Raw genomic sequence first — 27,352 nt, 5'->3', positions numbered from 1 at the left:
AGACTGAGGCAGAAGGATTGCTTGAGCCCAGGAGTTTGAGGTTGCTGTGAGCTAGGATGATGCCACGGCACTCACTCTAGCCCGGGGAAAAGAGTGAGACTCTGTCTCAAAAAAAAAAAAAAAAAAGTCTAACTTATCAAAACTTATTTGACTTTTGCTTAAGACTTACCACCATCAATAAAAATATGGGCCCGCAGATACAAAGCAAAGAGGCAGAACCTAAGATTTTGGGGTTAACCAAAATAAAAGGTAGGTAGGCGTCTCCGGATTTAGGGGGAAGACGGCGTTGTGGTATCCTCCTGGTGATATCCACTAAGCTTGTACCAGTCAGGCTAAGCTGGGCTGTGGTGTGGCTGCAGACAACACCCTTATTACAGGAGCTTAACAAACAACAAGTGTCTTTTTTGCTTTCAGAGTCCCCCGTGGGTGTGGGAGACGCTCTAGGTCAGCCGTCCTTCCTGCAGCAGCTCAGGCCGCTGAAGGGGAAGAGCCGGGAGAGCATTGCGCAGGGGCCGCCCGCCGCGGAGGGCTGCTTCACTGCTCACGTTTCGCTGGCCAGAGCCGGTCACGTGTCCTTGCCTCTTGCAGGGCGTGCGGTGGTCCTGTGCTCATGGAAGAGATGTTGGTGAGCCCTAGTGATGTCAATCACGCGTGTCTAAACGAGCATTGGGGTCTCGGAGAAGGCATCGGAACTAGAGATGAGGATTTGAGATGTCATTTACAGAAAAGGGAACGGTGGAGTAGATTTATAAGAAAGCATATACTTATAGACGGTACAGTTTTCCACGATGGTGTCTCTCTCTGCACGTAGCCTTCTTCACAGCCCAAGCAGTGTGCTGCCCTAAGGATAGCTGTAGCCGGTGTCAGCAAAGTCCGAAAGGTTCTGTTGTTGATCTGAGTGCTGCATTGACATTGTCTGCCTCCAAAGGCGCATGCGGAGAGCCAGGCGCAGTGGTGCGCATCTGTAGTCCCAGCTACTGGGAAGGCCGAGACAGGGGAATAGTTTCAGCCCAGGAGTTAGAGTCCAGCCTGATCAACATACCGAGACTTGATCTCTATTTGGTCATTTGTAGGTTAGCACATCCTTAAGTTTTGATGATTACAGATTTTATTGGCCAGAGCTTAGATGATGAGCTGATAAAAATGCCTATTGTAAAATTCCCATTGGGATTAGGAGAAAATCTGTATGTACTTTTATGCGTGTTAAGCATTATGAGGACATTGGCTTTCTGTTGTCTTTTTTCTCAAGACTATTATTATTTGACCTTGGCATTGGAATGTATGGCCATATGTCTTCTGCTACTATGCCCAGAACATCTCCAGAGAAGGGGTCTACTGGGTCAGATGATAAGCCAGTTTCTGTGGGTATTTACTGCCCTTTTTCTCCCTCTCTGATCATGCCTTTCCCACCACTGTTCTTCCTTCTCAGCTACTCTTCCTGTTTACTCTTCCCTCCACCTCTGCTTGTTAAATGGATTTTGGGAGCAGGCCGACCTAGGTTTGGAGCTCATTCCTGTTACCAGCTATTTAACATTGGGCAAAATCATTGTCTAAGCCTCAATGCCCTTATCTGTAACATGGGGCTAAATATTAGTATTTTATGCAAAAACCCCAAACTCAATACCTGGTACATTTTTACTGCTCACTAAATGTTAGCTACAATTAGTATCATTGCCATTTATATTTCAAGGCTCATCTGAAATAATTATATTTTCATGACAACTTTTTTTTTCATTATTTTATCCAGCAGTGGATATAATTTACTCTGTCGAGTTGCCAGAGCACTTTATATCTCCTCTAACATTTTATATTCTTTTTGTGTGTGAATATATATATATATATATATATATATACACACTTGTGCACCATAGGGTAGTGGGTATACTTTACTCATTTCTGTATCTTCTGTAATTGCATTCATTTCATGGTGCAAGTGAGAGGTGCTCAATTCAAGGTTGAATTGAGTCAAAATGAGATAGAAGGGAACAGGGCTATCATATAGTTATAAAACAGTCTAACTGGTTGGGTGAATTCTCATAAATTGGAAATATAACTACCCTCGGAATAGGATTTAGTTATTTCCCTAGTTAGAGCGAGGGAGAGAGAGAGGCGAATGTGTATATTTTTCGGTGTTTACATAATTGAAACTAATGCAACAACAAAAAAGGAAAATTAAAGAAATAACAAAAACTAAACAGATGGCATAAAAGATGATCACTGACATAGGGTAGCAGTTCACTGGTAGTCAGAGGAGGACTTAACGTGATCTTGGTCATTTATATAGCTGAGAAGGTAGCTTTCATATATACATGTTCAGCTGCTTGTAAGGTTCACAACTTTCAGAGTGGGTCTGCATGAGGGAAGCTATGCCTGGTAAGGCAAAAGAGGGGTATTAAACGAATCTTACCTGAAGCTGGAGTCTCATAGAGAGAATGGTTTTATCTGGGGTCATTAGGTTATATTGTGGACCCAACTTGTTTTAATGGAGTTGGTTTCCATTAATTTTCCTGCCTCTGTCCGCCGGGTATCATAAGAAGCGTGAAGATACGTGTCAGCTTTCTCTCCCTTCCTTAATTACCTGAGATTGATTACCATCTTTGAACACCAGATCCTCAAAGATATCCTTGGAAAAACTTATTTTTTTATTCCTTTAATTCTCTGTCAGTAGTGAGTGGAATGTTGGGTGTCTGTCTCATAGATCCATAAACACTATAAAACTGTAAAAAATGTAGGGAGACCTTCCTATGCTGAGACAAGTACTCTCATTTTATAGTTAGGGGTTGTGTGATCTGCTCAAAGTCACCCAGTGAATCAAGAGTCTAGATCTCATTTCTGCTGCAACGCTTGACTCATCAGGTGTATCTCTGTGCTTGCACCAGGAAGTAGGTGTTGTGCTGTATGCACTGGGCAGAGAGACGTGCCAGCTGTGGGCCTTTGTGGAGGCAGAAGGAGGCCCCCATGAGGACACTGCTCTCAGGGATTGTGGTGGCTACAGAGTGTGCTGTTCCTTGGTGGTAAACTAGATGGATATTATGGGACTGGTAGAATTATATATTAATAAATCGAGGGCTTTCATTTGAAAATCTGATTAAAAGAAACTGACTACTAAAACACATTTCCTTGTTTTTCTTGCCTTAACTGCCAAGATTAGGACTGTATTCTACCGAGTTGATTTTTTAAAAATCTGCCACTAAGGAAGTTTAATCCATATACAAAAAACAAAACAAAACAAAAAAACCCCTCACTATAATAAAATTTATTATAGTCCTTATCATTCTCAAAAGTAATTTAGATTTGGCTTCAGAATTTTTGTTCTTTAAAAAATTTAATATTGTAAAATAATTTTTTTTATTGCAAAGCAATATATGCTCATTGAAGAAAAACCTGAAAATATAGAAAGGCACAAAGAAGAAAACAAAAGTCACCCATAATCCCATCTCCAGAAGATAACCACAACTAATATTTTGGTATTTACTGTATATTCACAAATTTGAGATCATACATAATGTTTTTATAACCTGTTATTTTTACTTAATATACTATTGATTTCCTTCTAGGATAAATGCAGTATTATTATTTAAAAATTGCTTTCAACATTTTAATGACAAATTGTCAGACATGCAGCAAAAGTGGAAATTTTTAGTGAGTACCCACCCACATGTCCATTACCTGTATTCTACCATTGATATTATACCACACTTTAGCACTTACCTATCCTTCTACCCTCCCCTCTGTCCATCTACCAATGCATCTTATTTCTTTTTCCGTACATCTCAAAGTCAATTTCAGTGCAGTGTATTACTTTCAACCAAGCTGGTTTACCTTCATAATTGTGCTTGTTTTATACCAGTATTCAAAGGAATTTGTATTTTCTCAACATTCACAAAGGAAAGCTTAGGGTACTTACTGAGAGAATTTTGTTGGATATAGTGAGAAAGGATATCCAGGGGTTTAAAATTTGCCTTGGAACAGAGTTAATTGTATGCAGTATTAGCTTCTGATGTAGCACCAAAAAAACATCAAAAATGATCTCCTTCTTACTTACCTGCTCTTATGCCTAATTCGGACTCTAGCATAAAGAAAATCTTTAGAGGGGCTAATAACTTTTCTCTTTGTAGTTCTCCTTGCTGTTAGAGACCTCAGTGCTTGGTAAAGAGTGAACATGGACTGACTTGATAGGAAAAGCACTTCAGAGTGGTTTCCACCAGCCACCCCTGTGGACCCAGATCGTGCCTTCCCTGGGCAGGGGATTAAGGGACTGTAGCTCTCTTCGGTAACTTCACTCTTGTTTCTGTTGTGGATAGATTTCCTGCCAGTTTACCTGGTCTTCCTATTTGAATGACAGATTCTTTCCTTTGTATTGACGGTGGAGGGTTGGGGGCATAGTGGTGGGACAGCCTTGGTGGGCACAGAAAACATGTCTGGCTTGCATCTTTATGATGCCTCCTTTTAAAGGCGTGTTAAGGTGTCTATTCCAAGGGCGAGGCCAGGCGTGGTGACCTTGCTTTGTGTACAGTTCCCAGCACAGCACCTTGTGTATTCAGGCATTTAATAAATTCCTGTTGACATGTAGACTGTCCCTTTTAAACCCTCAAAATCCCTGTAGCTGTTCTACTCTGCAAACACCTGGTGCCTTTCACAAGCATTTCAAGAACACATATCCGTTCTTCAAACTTTATAATCTATTATTGTGCGTTCAAGTGGCTGGAGGCCCTTAAGATAGAGCGGCCTCTGTGTTTTTCTCCCCTTGTTTGCCCATGTTTCACATGCCAGGGTGTTCAATATCAGTGTCACGTTAACACCATTTAAAAGAAGACTCAACTCTGACGTGGGTGACAGCTCTGACATGTTCTTTCTCAGAAACTCAGTCTTGGGTAAAGCACCTTCCTAGGAGCTGGAGTCTGTGGAACCCTGACTTTTATATCTGGATCCCATAAGGCAACATGATTTCTTTTAACTTCTTTTGGCTTCATGTCTTCCTTTTCGTTCTTTTCCTGAGGGCAGTTGATTCTTGGCCATCTCAGGCAGGTTATCCAGTTTTTGGATTATCCATGTTCTTCCAGTTTTCCCTCAGGCAATTTCAGTCCTCAGTGACTGGGCTAGCCAGGGCCCTGACCCCGTGAAAGGACATCTGGTTCCTCCCCTCTCCCATCCCCTTTTCTCTCCCCTTTTCCAGGCAGAGCCGCTCTGACTCTTAGAGCTGTGGTCCTCAGCTGAGGCAGGTTTTGTCCTCCCTGCCCCCACCCTCTGAGATATCTGTCAATGTTTGGAGACATTTTTGGTTGCCACACTTGGGGAGGGGTGGGGGAATGCTGTTGTCCTCTAGTGGATAGAGGCCACGGTTGCTGCTAAACATCCTATAATAAACAGGACAGTAGCCCACAAGAAGGAATTATCCAACCCAAGATGTCAATAGTGCCAGGGTTGAGAAACCCTGCCCTGCGTACAGAGGTCCTTTTTTGAAAATCTTCCCATCCATGGCATTATGTGACCTCCGTGCCAGTATTACGCTGTTCCCCATCAGAAAATTCATCTGCATATCTAACCTAAGTCCTGTCAGTTAGTTGCTCTGAAGTGGAGATGAAAATGTATGTTCACCACCTTCTGTATATGATCATACTCTCCCAACCTCATCTCAGTTAAGTTTTAAAATTTTTGTTGTCTTATACTCTCTTTATTCTTTTTTTTTAAATCTCTCTAGATGGTCCCTCAAATTTTCATGTATTATGTTTCTGATATTGTAGTGACCTAGTCCAGATGCAGCATTCTAGCAGTTTGGCCACTGCAACCTATGATGGGATGGTCATATTTGGGGTGGAATTGAAGGGGGTCATCATGGCCAACCATCTGTAAATGACCACTAGAAAGAAAGAAGTAGAGGGAGTCATGTGAAAGGAAAACTTTTTCATGTCAGAAAGACCTGGATACAAATCTTTACTCTGCCACTTACGAAAAGTGTGACGTTCGGCCTCAGTTTTCTCAGGCATAAAAGGAGGTTAAAATAAAATACTTCATAGGGTTGTGGGGAGTATAAAGTGAATGGGACTGTGTCTATACTTGTAAGTGGGGACTTGGTGTTTTAATGTACTGTGTCCATGATTTCTGTTGGAGAAAATAATTAAAACGTTGGGACCTGCACAGTATAGTTTGAATTTGATGATGGTTTTCAAACTTTATTGTGCAGGGGAGTCCCTGGGAGCTTGTTAAAATCTGCTAGGCCCCCAGGCCACATCCCTAGAGATTCTGTTTGAAAGTTTGGCCAAGTCTGGGAATTTGCCTTTTTCGCAGTAACCCAGGTGGTTCTGACTCAGGTGGTCCACAGATAACACCTGGAGAAATGCTGGGTTTATGGCTACCAGGTGAGCATATAGGTGGGGCCTCAGCCTTCTTAGGAAGTCTCATCTCTGGTTAGTTGTTTTCTGTTTCCCTGGGCCCACTGACAGAGAATTTTTCAGAGCTGCTTCAAGCTGGACAAAGCTGTTCTTTGTTCTTGCTTTTAATGACAACTGGAGATATCTTTTTATTGGATGTTCTCCTTGAACATTATTTTGACTCGGTGTCCTAAGAAGTCTTTTGGGAACCAGCTCAGGAACGCCGGCTAGAAAAATTTCCTTATTCATTGGCTGATGGAACTGTGAGTTGGGGTGAGGAAGGGCAGATTGGAAGGAGGTGGTTTTTATTCTCAGTTGGTCTTGGAAGGCTTGGGGAGTAAAAAGTGAAACATGGACAGGATTTCTCCCAGCTCCAAGCTACATTCCTTTAGGAGTGGGATGAAAATGACTATATTCTGACCACTTGTCAGTGACTTGTATCTAGCTTCTCTTTCTTTTCACTGAATTATGCCTGGCAGGCTATAATATTGACTGTATCAGTGTTTTAAGGAGTTTCTTTTTGCAGTTGTGGTTCAAGGGGTTTGAAGCTGGCTCACTGAGCGGACCCGTGGTGACCAGAGCTTGCTCTCTCCTGAAATGAATGTTTGTACTTTCCTCACAGAAGGAACCAAATAAATGGCCCAGGCATGCCCATAAATATCCATCAGTGCCTCTCTGTGCTGGAATTGTGGTCTGCGTGTGTTCTGAGATCTCTTTCTGTGGGAAATGTTCTACCCACACCTTTCTGTCAGACATAGTGTCTTTGCTGCTAGCCAAGGTTTGGCCTTAGCAGTGTGGGCTGCGAATCCGAAATATTTAAAAAGAAAATCTCAGAAGGAATTTCCATCATTTATTTAATAAATGAAAGTGTGAAGTAGAAATTAAAAGTCAGCTGGGGAGTGTAGTTGGAAAATATAAACCACATGAGACGTGCCTTTAAAATTTTAACTCCTCATTGGCAATCTTCCCCCAGAAGAACTCCCTTTAAAGTCCTAACAGTTGAACTCAGTGAGTTCTAAGCTGTGAATGTGAATCTTAGATGAAAAGTGTAAACCAAAGAGCCAGGTTGTTCAGGGTTGCTATTTTTCAACCCTTACATTTAAAATGTCTATCAAATAAGTCTTAGTTTACCTGAGTTAACAGGAGATTGTTCTGTTGGTGTTGGGTTCCTGAGCCTATGGCAAGTAGACATTTCTGTGGATTTCATAGTAAGAAAACTAAGCCAAGGCCATATAATTATTTATAAACTGGTAAATAAAAGGTGAATGTTTATTGGTTAAATGGTAGTAAAAAATGAAAAAGAATTTGCTTAACCGAATAGATTTTTTTATTCCAATTTTAACTTCTTCTTTTTTTTTTTTTTTTTTGAGACAGAGTCTCACTGTGTTGCCCGGGCTAGAGTGCCATGGCTTCATCCTAGCTCACAGCAACCTCAAACTCCTGGCCTCAAGCGATCCTACTGCCTCAGCCTCCCGAGTAGCTGGGACTACAGGCATGCGCCACCATGCCCGGCTAATTTTTTCTATATATTTTTAGTTGTCCAATTAATTTCTTTCTCTTTTTAGTAGAGACGGGGTCTCGCTCTTGCTCAGGCTGGTTTCGAACTCCTGAGCTCAAACAATCCGCCCGCCTCGGCCTTCCAGAGAGCTAGGATTACAGGCGTGAGCCACCACGCCCGGCCCCAATTTTAACTTCTTGTATCCTTTGAATATGTTTGTTTTAGAGTTGAAAGTGACATCAGGTGATAGTTTGGTCTTGTAAATTTAAAATGTGCTGATCTCTAAGACTGATGGCATTAATAGTTCTATGGATTTTTTTTTTGTCTAATCACTCATATCCTTTCCCACTTCTTAAGTATTTTAACATATGGTTTTTGATGCACAGATTTTAAAAATCCATGAAAATGTTACTTAAATGTTCAAGAGAGAAATGAAGGTGAATGGAAAGTGCAACATTATTTTGTTGGCTCTATTTGGTCGCTTTGATTCTTGCTAGAGAATGTGGGGGATTGTAATGCAGGTCAGATACTATCCTGAAATCTAATAAGACATCCAGATACTCTTATAGCCCAAATATTTCTAAGGCCATGCTGACAGCTTAATTATTTCAAGCAATATTTGATATGGCTGAATACTTGTTGTTGTCCAAAGAATTTGGATGTCTTTTTGAGTTCTTTGTTCAGTGTAAGCTCTGTCAGAAGATGTGAAAATCTGCACTGACATAAATGTTAAAATACAGGCTTACCATTTTGCAAACAGAATCATCATGAAATTCCTTAAAGTGGTGCTTCTTCACCAGTGGCTTTGAAATGTGATACAATTTTGCACAACTGAATAATTTCCTCAGTTTTCCAGGATGGGGTCCAGTTTCTCCTGTGCTGGTATCTGACCTGTAGACAGCAATTCTTTTTCTCCTTCATACAGTCTCCTGAAAGGGTCGGACTCACAAATTCAGTGAACAAAAACATGGAAGAGGGCTGGTCTCCCAGCCTGGTAAGAGTCTTCACAGAGAGGCTGTTGCTTGCCTCCTTTTAAAGCTGACAACAAACTTTAATGGTGTCAACCTCATGTCTCTGAACTGTATAACCCCTTTAGGTATCAGGGTATCAAGGGATATAGGATTTTTCTTGTAGTTTTCTGAAGTTCCCCCACCCCCTACTACTTTTAGCATTGCCTAAAATACTATGCCATGGTGAAGAGTCTAGAGGACAGCTGGGAAACTGGCAATTGCATAAGCATATGAAACTTTTTTAGATGTGCATTGAGGAGTGAGGAAGCTTTAAAGGAAAGACACCTTTAGAATACAGTATAGTAATCTCTGTATAACATTTATCTGTATGATATATATACAGTTCTAAATTTACCCATGCATGTTTAAATATAGTGAACTGTTTCAATGTAAAACTATCCCTAAAACATTCAGAGAGTTGTCTCTTGGAGCATTTCATCTGTGGCTCTTGCCAGTAGCACTTAGCCACCTAGTGAATGCTACGACTTTGGTGAAGTTACAGTGTTGGAGAAGACGATGTCCTCGCTAAATCTATGTTTGATTCCCCTGTTAAAAAAAAAAGCGTGCGCTTTGTGGTGTAAGTTCAGCCAATTTCCTGCTGTGCTTTGTGAGTTATTCTAGTATCCTAGGTAAATAATCCCTAAATGAAATGTATGTATTTCTTTTTGATCACTTGGTTTGGAAAATCATTGACAGGTAAATGATTTTGTAAGAAATTTCATGAGTTACCAAACACAGCAACTTTACTAAGAGCCTTGCAGCTTCCACACTTGACATTGTTTTGGCTTTTATTTGCACCAAAGGTGGGTTATCCCCTTGAAATTGTTATACAACATTGAGATAAAGGAGGATTCAAGTGCTTGATTTTAGGGCCAAAGGCTCTAGACTCTAAGGGCTCATGGCTCACTAACATATTGGGATGTTATGGTACAATTAATATAAACATGCTTTAGAAACATGAAAAGTGTCTGCAGTCCAATTCTCAATGAGAATGGTAGAATTCAAAGTCATAATTACTGTGGCTATACATGTGAGTGTATATAAGTGTGTGTGAACAAAGGTGGGAATGTATATACAACCATGAAAATGATTGTGTTTAGGTAATGAGATTTTTTAATATACTCTTTGTCATTGTTCAGTGTGTTTCGATTTTAAGGAAGAAGTTAATTATTTCTTTTAAACCTCTAAAAGAAAAGGAGTTGGATGGAAAAAAATACCTACAAATACTGAATATTTATACTTCCTCTTTTGGTTTTGTACAATATTTCTTCATAGGAGGGCAGCACACATGAATACTCACTCGTGAGAGGTGACCGAATAGTTCTTTCCCCCTGAGATATCTCTCGAACATGTGGAAGCCCATCCCCCTCTCTGCTTGTGTCTTCTCTCTCAGTAAATGGCAGATGGCAGCAACTGGGTTTCCACCATTCCTTCCCCTGCGTCCTCACCCTTCCTTAGTCTTGACGTTGAAGCTCGATTGAACGATGCTTGGCAGCCCAAGACTTTCAAATTGTCATCTAGAGCAAGCAGAACGTATTCTGGTGGCGGGGGTGGACTGGGGTGGGTGTAGCATTGGCAGAGCTTTGGGAAGGGTGAAGAGAGAATGAAGGCTATTCATTATAAAATTAGTGATGATTATAGTAGAGGTGATGATGTGTTTAGTTTTAGTACCTAAATGTTTTTTCCCCCTAGTTAACCTCCAGTCCATCAGCAAGTCTTGTGGCTCAATATCCAAATATATTCCCAAATCCTACCATTTTTCTCCTCCCCTTTGGCCACCCTAGCTTTCACCATCAGTATAATCCATGCCTGCACATCTATAGCAACTCTCCAGCCAATCATGCGGTACCTACTCTTGCCCCATAGACAATCTTATCTCCGCATAGCAGCCAGAGTGGCCTTTTTACAGTACAAGCCAGATTCTATAATTCTCCTTTTCAGAATCCTTTAAAGCGCTCACCTCAGTTTACAGGACTCTCTCCTCATGTTTAGACTCCTGCCAACTTGTCTTGCTGCCTCTTTTCCACCTGCCTCTTAGTTGACAAGTGCCAGGCACACAACCCTTGTCCCTGTCCTTTGAGCTGTCCAAACTTGTTCCTGCCACAAGCCCTTTACACATGCTGTCCCCATGTCTTGGAATACTCTGCCCATAGATCTTTGATTGGCCAGCCTCTTCTCATCAGCCCAGATGTCACCACTGCAGAGAGGCTTCCCTGACCACCATAGCTCAAGTACTCTCCCCACCAATTTTATTTTTATCATAGCACTTACTGCAATCTGAAATTATCTTATTCATGATTTTAAAAAAAAATCCACATCCTGCCACACATTAAAATGTAAACTATGGAGGGCAGGCCCTTTTTGCTCTGTGCTCCCTTTCTAGTACCTTAAATAGTGCCTAGCACACAGTAGAAGCTCAATAAAATCTGTTGAATAAGAAAGTACATATTCTCTGTTATTAATGTATAAGATGTAAATTTTGGTGAAGTTCTTTTTAGCTCCAAGATGCTATTATTCTTTGTGTGATGAAACATTATTATAATTATTATATATAGTTAGCAGGTCATGTGTATTTGGTCACTTCTCTTCACCCCATCCCCATTATTTGTGGTGGAGTTGTTGTACCTCTCTATCAGTTTTGTTCTCGTTTCTGGGACAGGTTGGGCTTAAGTGTTTCGCATATAACAAAGTGAAGCTAACTGACACATTAGGAAATTGAATCTGAATCTTGGGCTCTTACAGGATTTTGGTCCATGCAGTGTAGCTAATAGGCCACAGCCTAGAGTCCAAACCTGAGAACATGTTCATTATCACCAACAGCCTTTTATTAAATTTATGCAGAAGTTATCTTGGGAGCAAACAAGGCAAATCAAGGGAGTAGGTAACGGTCTTCTGAGAGCTTAGAGTTCTAGGTAGAAGCATTGGTTAACCAAAAACTTGACAGCAAGGCCATAAAACTAAATACTTCCTGTCATTTAAGTTGAGTAAGTGAAACAGAAAGAAATAAAGACGTTTATCTGTTACTAATAAAAGGTCAGTTTAACAAGAACTTATCTAATCAGCCTAGCTGTTAAAAAAAAAAAAAAAAAAAGTAGTAAATGAGTGACTGTTCATCATATTGAAACTCACACTATCCGAAGCAGCTTTCTGTAGAATACACATCTGCTTCTAGTTAGAGATGGATCACAGATCTGGGGACCTGGGCCTCATACTATAAGAAAGTAGTTTCAATTTAAAAAAAAATGTTCGTAATGATTCTCTTTCTTATAGTATCATACCAGGTCATCTGTATAGGTTAAATTTAGACATAGTATTGCTGTTATAAAATTTATTTAATATGAATGTGACTAGAGGCTCAATATATGTTGAATAAAAGCATATACAATGATCTGGCTGGTCAACTTTGTTTACTGTGTATCTTTAGTTACAGGTAATGTTTGAGATGTCATGTTTTCTGGATTAATAAAATAAATTTCCAGATAACTGAAGCTCAACTTAATTTCAGCCGTAGTTGCTGGATATAATTCTGAAGTTTAATTATGCTTTGTCTACTAAGGCAGGATGTAGAATTGCCTTCATCTTTCATTTGCGTTGAATTTCTGAAAATGAACCTGAAAAATCGAATAGTAAACTTATGTGTTGTGGATTGGCGGAATGTTGAATCTTTTTTTTTTTTTTTGAGACAGAGTCTCACTCTTTTTGCCCGGGCTAGAGTGCCATGGGGTCAGCCTAGCTCACAGCAACCTCAAACTCCTGGGCTCAAGCGTCCTCCTGCCTCAGCCTCCCGAGTAGCTGGGACTACAGGCATGCGCCACCATGCCCGGATAGTTTTTTCTATATATTTTTAGTTTTCCAGCCAATTTCTTTCTATTTTTTTAGTAGAGACGGGGTCTCGCTCTTGCTCAGGCTGGTCCTGCACTCCTGAGCTCAAACGATCCATCTGCCTCGGCCTCCCAGAGTGCTAGGATTACAGGCCTGAGCCACCGCGCCCGGCCTGAATCTTCATTTTTGATGAGCTAAATATGCATAAAATCCCTAATTATGGTTCCTTAGAGGGGGATCTGCTCTTTCTGGATTCTTACAGGCAGGAGAGACCCTTCCGCAGGCTGGTACCTCTCTTCCCTGACACCTAAGGCATCTGCTTTCCCACGGCTCAAGTTTTCTTTCCCGGTTCTCCCTATAGGGGACTAGAAGGTTGGTCAGGAAGTTTCTAAACTCTCTGCTCCCTTGTTAAGAGGTGAGTGCCTGGAACCATTCGGGATAATTTAGGGAAGCTGTGTCCCCTGTGTTCTAGCAACTCAAAATGTGATCCATGAACCAGCAGCAGCATATCACCTGGGAGCTTGTAGAAATGTAGAGCTCAGACCCCACCCCAGACCAACTAAATAAACACCTGTGCTTTCACAGGATCCCCAGGTGGCCCCTTGTGCTATCTCCACACCTTTCAAGTCCAACACAGTCCTAACACTTTGGCCCCCGATCCAAGACTGCAGGGTGGAGCAGTCTCATGGTGTCCTGCCATGCTCACATTTATGACATTGTGGGATCTTCAGGTGGCTTCCCTTAGGAGGAACACCTGGGGTGGGGCTGGCCAAGGCAGGGACTGCCAACATGCTGCTGCCGCCACCAGGGCTTAGCAGGTGGTCTGGGCCCTTCATCAGGGTGCTTTTGTGTTTTCCTTCTCACTCAGAGATGCTCTCATGGCCTACTGGGGTTGTACACAGCTTTCCACTACACTGGACATTTGCATTCCTGCAATTCACGTCCTCTTCCCCTGTAGCTCTTATTTTCCGCTGTAATTTCAGACTATGGCATCATGCCCCTGCTTCTGTGTGAAAGCAGGAAAGTGTGAGAGAGAGGGGGAGGGAAGACTTCTACCATGCAGGGGTTGACCTTACTTCCTGTTCTGTGGTTGTAACTTGGGGGAGAACCTCAGGTTGCCAGGGGAGACCAGATAAGCAGAGGTTCGAGTATGAGTACAATCTAAACGGATGGAGAGGTAGGGAGGAGTAAGTGCTATTATAGTGAATTGACTTTCTTTTCCTCTGTCCTGGAGCTAGGAGGAATTTTTTTTAGCTACTTGCTGCTTCATGGATGTGGTAGCCCCACCTGAGAAGCAGGGCTAACTGTATCTTGACCAATGAATCATTTTCCTGCATAAGTTTCTGTGTGTCACTCTTTATGATATAAAACTTGTCAGTGATGGCTATCAGGTGTAGGATTTGAAGAGGGGAAGTTAATATGAAGCTGTCAGGAATTGGGACTGAGTGGGAACAGAGGTGATTATAGGGAGTGGAAATAGGCGTTTTCTCAAAAGGTTGTAGTGGATTTAGTTCTAGTTTCTATCCAAGTGTCTGGATAATCGTATTGCTGATGTGAACACTAACAGTCTAAACATTGTAAAACATTTGTGTGCCAGACATGTACATTTATGTTATTACATTTGTATGTATTATTTAATATTTACAGCTGTCCTGTGAGGTGGAGACTACTGTCATTCATTTGTTATAATTGAGGAGTCGGAGGCACAGACACACAAGCAACTTGCCCAAGGTGACAAAGCTTAGGGCTGTCTGACCCTAGACCCCCAATCATAATGACTACAGGACCCAGAGGAAGTCGCTTGGGCTGGGGCTGGGTTTGGAAGTACAGAGTGAACATTTGGGCAATGTTAGATATTCAAAAGGGTCATTTTAGGAACTATGTTTGAAAATAGCATGAAATGAGAGTTTAATAGAAAAACCTGGCCATTGTTAGTGAGGCTTGTTGGAGCTGATGGACATCACACTCCCCTAGCTCCTTATTAAGCGATTACCTGTAAACTCCAGGTGGACAGACCTTTTGGAATCTGCTTCACCTGTTGGGCTGGTAGTTGGCAGACCTTGTTCCTTCTTTGCCTGCTGTTTCCCTGGTAAGTTCTGCTAATAGGGCGTGCAAGGGGAATTCTGGAAGGCTGGAGGCGGGGAGCAGGGATGTGCTTCATCCTTTTTGCCTATTGTTTTAGAAAGGGTCTTTCCCTCTGCCAGTAGTTGGTTCTGGTGACCAGCTCCTTTCTGTGTCTTGGAGCCAGCCTCCTTGTGCCCCTCAGAGATGCCATCACCTGCCAGGCCTTGGATGTTTGAGTCGCAGCCAACATGGACACTTAGAGAGGGCCCTCCTTTGAGCTCCTCAGGGGCCAATGCCTCCCCTTCAGAGGTCAGGGTCCCAGCCCTTTGGGTCTCCTCCTCTAAACTTTTAGATCCTGATAATCCCACCTCCTCCCTTGGATTCCTACAACCCTACCCAGGGGTGGTAGCTGCTTCCGGCAGGTACTCTATTACCCCATCTTTTTTGTTCTCTATACCTATTGAACCAAACCTTTCTATTAAATAATATCTGTTGCAATACCTAGTATCGTTTCTCTTCTCCTAACTGGACCCCGACTGATAAATTTCCCCAAGCCCTAGAATCCTGTGGGAGGTGGGGAGAGAAGGTGATACCTAGAAGCTGCGATTCTCAAATTTGAGAGTATGAGTGAATTTCTGGAGTAGCTTATTAAAAATGCACATTCCAGGCCCCCACTTGCAATAATTCTCATTCAATAGGTTGGATATGAGCCCAAGAATCTGCTTTTTAAACAGACATCTTAGGTAGTTATCCTGTCTCAGAAGCTTTGACAAAATCTGCCCAAATCCAGGGCCTCCCCATGGGGCCAATTCTTGGATCTGGGGTTGTTGTCCTGGGGGCTTAGACACCAACTTTCATTATTTTTTTTTAATAGGATAGGGCGATGGATATGCCAATAGCCTTTGATCAAAGGCTACTCACGTTGTACATTGCCCCTGGAGGCTGAAAATCCAGCCTTTGTTTATCACAAGCTCTGATGCAATTAGCTGGGAGAAAAGAACTTTTCATCCTAAATGTGCATTGTCCTCTTGTGAGGCCCTGCACTCCCAGGGTTGTGTCCAGTTGAAGATTTATACGAAGCCAACCTGCATGTAGCTTAGAAGGGATGGAATGGGACTGACCTTGAAGTTGGTACTGGCTCTTCTTTTTGTATTTAAAGCCCTTCCCATTTCCAGGTGGCTTAAGGTTGGAGCAGCAAGGAATCACAGGGCACCACCATGCCACACATACTGAGCCAAGACACTTGTGCCTTTTGGCCTTTGCCAGTGGGCGTATCTGTTTATCTGTGCGAATAGCAATGGACATTCCTTTGTGGGATGTTGGCTTCCATCTGGTTGATTTAATCAGTGAAACCAGTGGGTTTTGCTGGGAGGAGTTGGACTACCCCCTCAGAGCAGAACAGGAAGTTTTTCAATCCTGCCAGATCATGGGGCTTTTGAGTTTACAGGGGGCAAGGACTTCAAAGTGACCTTTTACTGAATAAAACATTCAGATTTTCTCTGCAGGAATGTGTCCTGCAGAGGACATCCTGCAGTCCAAGGCCCGATGCAGTATTTCCTGAGATGGATTTGGAGGGCTGTCGTGGGCTCCTGTCTATCACCTCTTCATGTCAGGTGTTTTATGTCACCTCCTTACTACGCTTAAGTAGAATTAGCGAAGGCTCTAGTTTGTATTAGTCACATTTTGTGTGGCTCCTACATTCTGAGCAGGGGCCAGTTGATTCTATTTTTAAAAATTGAGGTTCCCAGCCTATTCTGGTGGAACGTTGCTCTTCAGAATGAGCTCTCCTATGAAACTTGCCTTTAGAGTTGAACGAGATGGTCTGCAAATCAGAAATGCCTTAAGGCAGATAGCCCCCCTAGACTTGTTCCTTGAAGTTAACTGCCACATCCCTCACAACTCCCTACTTAAAAAAACACATGATGAGCAATCCAGAGATAAGACATTGAGTAAAAACACTCTTCCTCCTTGCTGGTAGATTATATAGCCCAGCAGTGCCGAGTCTCCTTTGTGTAGCGCAGCTTGGAACAGGGCATCACCTCCCTTGTCTGCAGGTGGCCTCCCCAGTGATGGGTTGATGTGTGTTTTATTCACTGAGGCCACACTTATCGAGGGCCTTCTGGGTTCCAGGTGGTGGCCTAGGTAGGAGGGCTGATTCTAGGAAGAGTAAGGCCAAAAGAGATTGCTCCCGTAAGCATGAAGTGCTGGGATGAGGTATGTAGAGAGTTCCTGGGAGCAGTGAGGAAGTGACTAGCTGCTTGGGGCTGTTCCAGAAGGAGATATCTCAAGTGATTCATTCATAGCTAGGTGGGGCTAGGTTGTCCTCCCCTCCCCACCCCTCATCAAAATGAGATGGTCTTTTTCTTTTCTTTTTTTTTTTTTTTTTTGAGACAGGGTCTCACTCTGTTGCCCTGGGTAGAGTGCCATGGTGTCAGCCTAGCTCACAGCAACCTCAAACTCCTGGGCTCAAGCGATCCTCCTGTCTCAGCCTCCTCTTGAGTAGCTGGGACTACAGGTGTGCACCAGGACACCCGGCAAATTTTTCTATCTTTAGTAGAGACGGGATCTCGTTGTTGCTTAGGCTGGTCTCCAACTCCTGAGTTCAAGCGATATTCCCACCTCGGCTACAGGTGTGAGTCACCTCGGCTGGCCGAGATGGTCTTTTTCTTAAAAAGTAAACGCACATTCACTGACAGGTTATGAGGGTATGTGTTCTACTTCAACATTAGGACTAAAATCCTAGAATATGGTTTTAGCTTTGAGGGGCTGAACCGCTAGTGCTTTTGAGACTAATTGTTAAATGTTTTGTTTTTTTCTTAAACTGGCAAGTAATTCTATTCACAGAGTGTTTTTTTAATCTATGTGTATCATTGAGAAAATAAAAATGCCTACAAGTAAATCCAAATGTTAATCAGGTTGAATTAGATGGAACTCCTTATCCCATACACATGGCTCCTCTTAACATGGTGCCCCGAATTCACCTGCACCCTCAATAAGAATTTTCATTTTTGTTGAAAATTATTACAGTTCTTAAACTGTGGATTTTTTTAATGTTAGATGATCTCAACCCACGTACCTTTTGGGTGTTCAGTAAGTGTAGCATAGAGTTTTTTGTTTTGTTTTGTTTTTTTAGTTGTTGCTTGGGATGTAGCTTGAGGTCCAAGGTGAGTTTATTTATGTTCATTCCGGTTTGATTCCACACACCAGTTTCCCTCTATCTCTCTTAAAATCAGAACCCCAGGCTACTCTTGTTTTCCGGTGGATTATCAGATGGTTCTTGATGAGTTACATACAAGAGCTGCTTTTCTTCAGTGAGGTCTGTGACCTCTAAATGTTTTAACAAGCTGGGCTCTCCCAAGTAAGGTAGTTTATCCAGGTCAGTGGTGAAACGTTGAGTACATTTTGCCGAGTGGCTGTTTCTCCACCTCACTGTGGCACCTGGTCATTGCCGCCTTTTTTTTTTTTTTTTAAGCTCTAAATCTGCTCCAACAACCCTAGAATGAGGCTCTACTAACCTCTTCTTCTGATGGAGGCAGAAGGACAGAACTCAGCCAGGTGGGCAGTGACACAAGCTAGGTCACTCAGGAGGGTCACCGGTTTGTAGTTGCCTTGAGAAACATGGTCCTGTGGTGCCAGGTCCAATGGAGATACACGGTTTGGTTGTGTTTGTTCAGACAGGCCAGCAGGACTGTCCTGTGAATTAATGATGATAGCCAATTGCATGCAACACCTGTCTAACGATACTGTTCTTTGTGTTTGACTTGAGACTTTACTATGAGCATGTCCCTCTCACATAGAATGCACCAGATGACAGAAGAGTAGCTGTGATGAGGGTTTCTCTCTGTGTGAAATAGTGAAGATGAGGTAAATGGTGACACGTAGAAAATCAGTTTGGGTCAGTACATGCCCATACTATGTCCAACCATATGGCATGGGACTATTTTTGATCTGGAAAAATGACAACCTCACATGGGTAATCTAACAAATAATTTAACATTTGGACCATCGGGTAAGGAACGATATGCCTTTGAAGCCAAATAGCAACAGTGCACGCAGGCAAAATGTAGCCTGTGATGAGCTTCTGCTAGGCTTATAATGCTTTTTTAAATTTTAAAAATTAATCACCAAACTTATCATATTAGGAGCTCTCACACAAAATTCTACATTTTCAGCTTTTCTGCAAAATTCAGACAATCTTGCCATACCAGTCAGTCAGTGATCTCATCTGCTGACAATTGGCCAAGGCCATGTGGCAACTGCGTCCCTGTAGAGCCCACACGCGTGTCCATTTGCCCAAGGCCTCCCCTGGCCAGCTTCTGGCCCTCACGTGACCGACTGGCCTCGTAAGCTTTGAGGTTGGACACATGCTATAAATAGTGCACAGAGAGTAAGCTGCAGAAAGACAGGATTGGAAGAAATCCGCTGAACCAAAGCCATTTGTTTTGTTTACTACACACCACCAGCCAGCACCACTAAAAAGAAAGCCTGATCCCAGCCTGGACTCTAGTCACTGGCCAAGGACAGGTAAGCATAATCAAGGAGTCCTTTCATGTGCTTAGAGATGGCCAAACTCTTATTAAAGTTTGGATTTGATGTTCCTTCTTGAAGTAGGATACGATGATATAAATTCCTTCCAGTGGCCATAATCAATGTTAGAGGCTAATGTGATGCCTTTAAAAAAAAAATCTTGCCATTTATGAGAAGGGGTTACTGGACAATTAACCACATCTTATCTTTAACATAAAAAAAAGTTCTAATGGGCTGATTTTTTAATAAGTACTAGATGTTTACTGCTACATTGTTCGTATCAGGGCGAAGACTGGAAGTAAAGAGAATACTCACCAACGGAAGAAGGGCTGAATAAATTATGGTACATCAGTACCGTGAAATATTATGTGGCATTAAAATGACAAGCTGACAGGATATCAGTTGACCTGGAGGGAATACCCTAAGGAGCAATATGAGCTAAGATTTAAGTAGTGCTTACTATATGCTGGGCACAGTTTCAAAGGCTTTCTATGTATTTACTCATTTAATCTTCACAACCACCCTAATGAGGTAGGAACTATTATTGTCATCTTACAAAGGAGGGAACTGAGACATGGAGAAGGTAAGTAACTCATCCAGGGAGAAGCAGTTAGTATATGGCAGGGCCTAGGATATGAACCCATGTAATCTGGATCGACAAAGATGTTTTAAAATAATTTTTAAAGATTAGATATCAAAGTACATTATTAACAAGAAGTTTTGCTATTAAATATTAATTGGTAGCTGTTCCTGAATTCTCCGGGTTATTGCTTGTATTTTTAAACTCTTACACTCATCATGCTGTATCAGACTTTAGAAATCATTTAGTTCTTTGGTTTCCAAATTTAGCTCTCCTTTCCTCCCTTTTAAACCAATGGAATCTTCTTGATGCTAAGCAAAATGAAACTCAGTACTGACCTGGAGCTGCTTTGGCCTCTTTTCCCTTGGGTACCATATAAACTGCAGATATAGTTTACCTCCTTCATGTTACCGATGGAGAAAGGAGTCCCAGAGAGAAAGCCTAACATTTATTGATTCAGTGTTTTCCAGGGGGTATGAAACACATTATGTTTTGAAGCCTTACAGGTAGATTTTTATAAGCCCATTAAGGAAGCTGAAGTTTAGGTAGAAATTAGGTCCAACATCATAGAGACAATGAATACCACGGTTGAGTAGAATCCTTCTCTAACCGTCTTTTCAAGACTCTTACTAACCTAAGACTTGGGAACTACGATGGTCTTCCAGAGGCCCTTTAGTTGAATCTTGCCTCTTGCTGTTGACTTAATTAGAAGTTTCTAAGAATTTCTAATTATTACAGCATCGTTTACCATAGGTGTTAGTGGAAGAGTGACTTAGAACATTGAGAGGCTTTTGTATTCGTTTGCTTGGGCTGTCATAAGAAAATGCCATACATTGGGTGCCTTAAACCAGTGGCCCCAACCTTTTTGACACCAGAGACTGATTTCATGGAAGACAATTTTTCCACAGACGGGGATGGGGGTACCCTGGGGCGGGGTAGGCGGAGCTCAGGCAGTGATGTGAGCAAAGGGAGCGGCTGTGCAGATGAAGCTTCTCTTGCTTGCCCACCGCTCACCTCCTGCTGCTGTCCTGGGGGCGAGGGGCCCCCTTTCTTAAGTTTCATGGAAGACGGTTTTTCCACTGATTGGGGGGTGGTGTGGCAGAGCTCTGCGCCCTGTCCCTAACAGGCCACAGAGTGGTACCCGTCCGTGACCAAGGGGGTTGGAAACCAGAGCCTTAAACAACAGCAAGTTATTTCTCGCAGTTCTGGGAGGCTAGGAAGTGAGATAACGTGCTGACCAGCTCAGTTTCTGGTGAGGGCTCTCTTCTGGCTTGTGAACAGGCACTTTCTCATTGTGTTCTCCTAGGGCAGAGAGAGAAAGTAAGCTCTCTATTGTCCCTTCTTGTAAGGATACTAATCGTACTGGACCAGGGCTCTATCCCGGTGACCCCATTTAACCTTAATTACCTTCATAAAGGAGGTAATTATCTGTTACCGTATCTCCAAATATAGTCACATTAGGGATTGGGCTTCAACGTAAGAATTTTAGGGGACACATTCAGTCCACAACAGCATTCCATGCATCCTTCCTAACCTCTACATAGGAAATGATCCTGTAGAAGGATTTATTCCACTTAAACAGGAATGGTCACCTTTGGACCTTTATTATCTAGCAAAATACCTGCCACATGGTAGGGGTTTAATTATTATTTGTTGACGAGTTAATATAAGCAAACATCTTTTTGCTGCTTTTTTGTGCCTAAAGTTTTCTTGTGGCTGTTAAGCACATTCTTTCACATTTAGTGGTCAGGTTGTGATGTTTCAAGTTTACCTTGGTAGGCTCTAGGAACATGGCTTCATGTCATGGAAATACCACTAAATTAAGCATAAAGGAATAGGGGCCATATAATGCAGAGGGCAAGGAGAAGAAATCACAGGAAGCCTGGGCTACAGATAGTTGCTGTTATTAAACATGAAATTTAGGTCTGAGCTTTCTGTCAGGATGGTAAAGGGAAATATGATGCTATGTGTTTTTTATTATCTATTAAGTTATTTAGGAGGAAGACATTTTTACCCTAGCACTAAATGCAAAGAGGAATTTATTGTATGGGGTATAAGAGTAGGGACTTTGAACATCCTGTTCAGATTGTAATTGACAGCACTAATGATTTTTACAAAAGAAACACTGAAGTTCTTCACATTAATTTCTTACAGACTTCACGAAATCCGAAGTTATACTACTAAATTGTATTTCCATGAAATATTTCTTTGGGTAACTAAAACTGTAAAGTGCACCTGTGCAATTTTCTGGTGATTTACCTTCATATCAGCGGCAGTACAAAGGGGAGAACGAGAAGAGGTGTCAACTCAAGGAAAAGTCTGCATTTTGATAATGAACTTGAGGAATCTCCTGCCTTTGATTGCCATTGCCATAATTACTGTCTAAAGGTTCTGAGTAGCTATTTTTAGTCTGGAATTACTTAGTAAAAGTGAATTGAGATAGAGTGACTCAAAACAGTGAATTGAAAGGCTTTAAAGCCACATTCTCTTAGTTTGTGCATATAGGTCATAATCCTATAGAATGATTTATTTCACTTGAAATAGGAATCAGGAATAAAACCAGAAATTCCTAAAATGTGAAGAGCCTCCCCCAAACAGTGCATAATACTTCATTGAAAATATACTACCAGTATTAGTTACGTATAAATATCAAATATTGTTCAAAATAAATACAGGGTGCTATTTGATATATCTCTTGCTGCTATTTTATTTCATGTTGCTAACACTTGTCCAATTCCTGGATTTACAAGCCCCACATTTTTAGTTTCCTCTTTAATCATCAAAGTGCATAAAAATACTTAAAGCAAAATGGTCCTCATATCATTTCTAAATGTCGTGTAGAATTATACAGTTAGGTCACCTCCTTTGCTTTCAAAGCATGGATTTACTCTAATCCTGGGAATCCTAATCTAGCACAGTAGGCTTCAAACTTTTGATCATCAGTCACAGTAAAACGTGTTGTACTCCAGCTTGGGTGTAACTGAAGCAAAAGTTTCATAAAGCAGTTCTTGCCCTTAATATATTCTGGTGCTTTCCTTCAAAAAATGATGGTCTCTACCCCGTAAACTGATTTCATGACCAATGGATTCTCACTAGCATTTTGGAAAAACGCTGACCTGGTGGAGAGAATAGTAGACAAGGAATAAGGATGTCTAGGGTCCTAATCCTATGTTTATCAATTACTGCAGGAAAAAAAATCCCTTACCATTCGCGAGACCCTGCTTCCTTATTCATAAAGTGAGGGGTCAGACTTGATCTTTAAGGTGCTGTCTACCTTTCACTTTGTTCTTGATCTCTCTTTAGTTGGAGAACATCTTTGGATTCAGAGTTGGCTCTCCCAAGTTGTTTAATGAATGATTAAATCCATTCATGCTGTGACAGTGATCTCAGATCTTGAAGCTTCTTCATATTTATTCTTTCTAGAGATGAGAAGTAGCCAGTTGTTCCTTAGTCAGCTGTAGTTGTAAAGCAGTAACAGTTGTTTAGTTGTAAAGCTCTAATAGAAAAAACTTCCTACTCCCTCCCACTTGTTAGAATTCTTATTCGTGTCCATATTCTTGCATGTGCCCATGGAAGTCAGGAGACTTTGACAGTCAAAGACTTAACTGATTATGAGAGGTAGCTCCATATTACATGCACTTGTTTTGTCCTTTCTGGGAGTTTGTTTTCTTCTTTCTTGTTTTCCAATCCCCCTGATTTGAGAATATTCTAGAATGTGGATGAAGGATGGAGGAGTAGAGGCGCGGGGAGATTTATAGTAGGTCGAGCTGAGGATGCCTCTAATCAGCAGCTAAAGATGTTTGTTGATTTCTCTGCTGGATCCCAGGCCCAGTACTAACCAGCTACTTAGCATTTTCTCTGCAGCTCCCTTCGGTGATGGTCTCTTGTTCCGGAGCCTGGAAAATACACTTTGTTATCAGCAGGGCTCTTTGTAGTGTTTGGCTCTGGTATCTGGAGCATTCTGGATTGAACCCAACATGGTGTGATCTGCAGGGCCAGTGAGGTCACTCTGGTGGGACCCGGAGTAGCAGCAGATGGAGCGAATGGTGAGATTAGGAGAGGAAGGCCCTTTTAAACAACCTGTCAGTAGCAGCTCTGGTGAGTGCAGCTCAGGTGAACGTTTCCTCTAGGTGGCTTCTCTTTTGTTGAACCATATAGGACCGAAGAAAATACTTACCTAACAGGGTCAAAACAGGTGAGGAAGGGAAGGGTGTGCTCTGGCTTCTGGGAAGTAGAACAAAAACACAGATCTTGGAGTCTGGCAGACCTGACACAGATCCCGGCTCAGGTACATATTAGCTGTGTGACCTTGGGCAAGTTTTCTCACATATAAAATGAGGCTAATAAAAACATACAGACTTGTAAGGGGCTTATGTGAGTAAAGTGTGCGCTGTGCAGTGGGTGGTCAGTATGTCTGGATTTTCTTCCCCAGTGAACACAGGTTGGGCTTCTCTGGATGGGGAGTCTTTGTTGTTGCTGTTGTTCTCGTTGAGACAAAGTCTCGCTCTGTTGCCCAGGCTAGAGTGCTGTGGCGTCAGCCTAGCTCACAGCAACCTCCAACTCCTGGGCTCAAAGGATCCTCCTGCCTCAGCCTCCCAAGTAGCTGGGACTACAGGCACGTGCCACCACACCCGGCTAATTTTTCCTATTTTTTAGTAGAGACATGGGTCTCGCTCTTGCTCAGGCTGGTCTTGAACTTCTGAGCTAAAGTGATCCTCCTGCCTTGGCCTCCCAGAGTGCTAGGATTACAGACGTGAGCCACTGTGCCCACCTGGGATGGGGAGTCTTGAAGTTGGAGCCCTGGGTTTGGAGCATTAGGGTAATCTGCTGGGGTCACCAGGTCAGGGGGCCCGAGCTGATAATGAGGCCACAGGGCAGAAGAAAGGGCAGAGCTTCAGCCCTGTAGACACCCATTTGGGCACTTCCTTGAGGTGGGAAAGCCTTGATTTGCAGTAGAGATGCCTTTCTGCCATGACTTTCTGTCACATGTATTAGGAACACTATTGCTGATCTCTCTTCCTTATTGCCAAAAGTCCCCCCACCCTTCCTTTTTATGATGATATTTGAGGATTCATTTCAGAAATATTATCTGAAGAAAAACTTTGGGGAGAAAATGAGATTGTCACCTCTGGCCCCCTTTGCACATCCCTGAGCACAGGCTGTTTCGCTCACTGGCTGTCTTGCAGTGGTAGAGGATTTATATTATGCGAATGACATTTTTGGTAGTATTCGCAGAATTGAGATGCCTTAACCTGGGGCGTTTTAGCCCCTGTGGAATAGAAAGCCGATTAGAGCTCTTTGTGCTCTGCCACAAATCATTACACGTCTACATTTTGCTCTTGTAAAATACGGGTAACGACATGACTATATCTCTTAGGAGTTTGAGTGCATTAGCTAATGATCATGAAACCTTAGAAACAGAAAATTTATATGAATGCCAAGAGCTTTTGTAATTACACATTTGCATCATTTTGCTTGGCATCCTTGAAAGTTGTGTTTTCAACATGACAATGCTAGGATTGATTCCTGTTTTTCTAATTGTAGAGTAAGCTCTGAAGAAATAAGCTCAAAGGGTGCTGAGGACAGATAAACTGTCGCAGTGTCTCATGGAAGCCCTGATGCAGCTCAGGCTGGAGTGGTTTGGTTTGGGCTGGGGTGGAAGAAGAGCCTGAGATATTTTAAAGGTGCTGAAGTTAGAAATTGCCAGGACCAGAGGATGGAAATGGCTTCCATGCAGGGTTGTGTGTAGATGCTTTTGTCCCTGTGTGTCCTCAGACGTAAATTGTCTGGAAGAATCCAGTTTTTCTTTTTTCTCCTCCAGATGATCATTTTAGGATTTAAGGGAAACTCTTAATTAAAAAGATGTCACATGGTAATGTTTTGAATACCTTGAGTGAAGACTTTAACAAAAATAGATATTGATTTAGGAAAGAGGTCACGAGTAGTAACCGCACAGTGTGCCATTTGACAGCTGTTGTTTTCGTTTCAGGCAGTGGAGCGACTGCTGTGGTTCAGGCTGCCCTGTGCAAACCCAGGCAAGAACGTGTAGCAATAAAGCGGATCAACTTGGAAAAATGCCAGACCAGTATGGATGAACTATTAGTAAGTAGAGGTGAAGGGGATACCTGCTGGTTGCTTTTATTAACCTTTGGATATGTGGAGATGGGTGGGAGAAGAGCAAAGTGTTAGGTCTCTATTTTGACATACATATTTATTTCTTGGGGAGTAGCCCCTACCACTTCCTGTTTCCCAGATTAATGAGACCATGCCTTATCATTGTGTTGTATAATGCACACCTTCCTTTGCTTTGACAAACAGTACTTTGCCAGGTCCAAATAATCGCTAAGGGGGACTGGTCTCAGTATTAGCATTCCACTGTATTTATCAAAGGTGTACGTTCTGTCAGATGACCTAAGATTGTGGGATTACTGACTACAGTTTTGGGTGGTAAGCTTCTGGCTCTTGGTATAGAAAGTGACAGAAATAGGAACTACTCCCCATGCTATTTGTTGTTGAATTTGGCTTTCATAAATTACAAAATCACATAAATTTGAGTTATTTTTTAAAAATGCAATCTAGCTTGCATTTGGCTAATGAGAGCATTTGTTTTTCTTAGATGGCAATTTGTACTTCTTACTCTAAATGAAGTTCGTTACAGAAATAATTGGGGCTTGTCAATGTGGATATGACTGGAGTAACACTGGTTGGTTGAAGGAACATTTGCTTTTGGCTTAGCTGACTCATTATTAAATGAACAGCTTGGCAAATGGTTATTAGTTGCCCGGCAAACTGTGAAGGGTTTGAGAGTTTAATCTCATAAATATAGTTGTCGTTCTACCTGCCAATTTTCTTTTCTTCCTTTTGGCCATTTATTTGAGGATAATAGAAAACTGCAGTGGCGGAGTTAACCGATTGGTTATCCCAACGCTAATCCCAGTACAAATATTAGTCCAATAGCTCCATACAAGCTACAAAGTATAATGACAGTTGGCTCCAAATGAAGAAGCCTTTTGTCACATTCTCCATTGCGAGTGGAATGTCATTAACAAGAGCTTTTTGTCTTTACTCAGAATATAGCTTTTATTTCAGGCTTAATTACAGTACACTATAGTATAAATTATGTACAAGTATAAAGCTGTACTTTTCCAGATCTGTTTGGCCTTACGTTTTAAAGTAGGCTACACAATGCATAGATTTAATTGCATTGAAGCAATAGATTGCCAGCTAAAACTCAGATGAAAGCAATTTAATGTTAATTAAGTTTAATGTTAATTTTTAAAATTTGCTTGCATTTAAGGTTTTTGCCCTCCTCAAAATTTCAGCTTGTGCTTTTGCTCTTACAGAAATTACTACTGTGTGCTGCTTCTCTGGTGCTTGCTGTCTTGGTGACCAATAAAATTGTGCCTTTGTCATCCAACTAGTTTTCAAGGTCACTTTTCCCCGAGTTGGAAAAAGCTTTGAGTAAACTGTTGGGTCCTGC

General features: G+C 41.9%; 1 protein-coding gene across 1 annotated transcript in view; it reads left to right on the top strand.

Annotated features, from left to right (window-relative positions):
* Positions 1–27,352, top strand: part of STK39 (serine threonine kinase 39) — a 267,743-nt gene that overhangs the window by 33,770 nt on the left and 206,621 nt on the right. The window contains exon 2 of the mRNA XM_012650804.1: positions 25,862–25,974. Coding sequence (XP_012506258.1) covers positions 25,862–25,974 — 113 coding nt within the window. The remainder of the gene's footprint in view (positions 1–25,861; positions 25,975–27,352) is intronic.

Source organism: Propithecus coquereli, unplaced genomic scaffold, assembly GCF_000956105.1.
Source record: "Propithecus coquereli isolate 6110/MARCELLA unplaced genomic scaffold, Pcoq_1.0 Scaffold34, whole genome shotgun sequence".
Lineage (NCBI taxonomy): Eukaryota > Metazoa > Chordata > Mammalia > Primates > Indriidae > Propithecus > Propithecus coquereli.
This window is presented reverse-complemented; position numbering and strand designations above follow the sequence as displayed.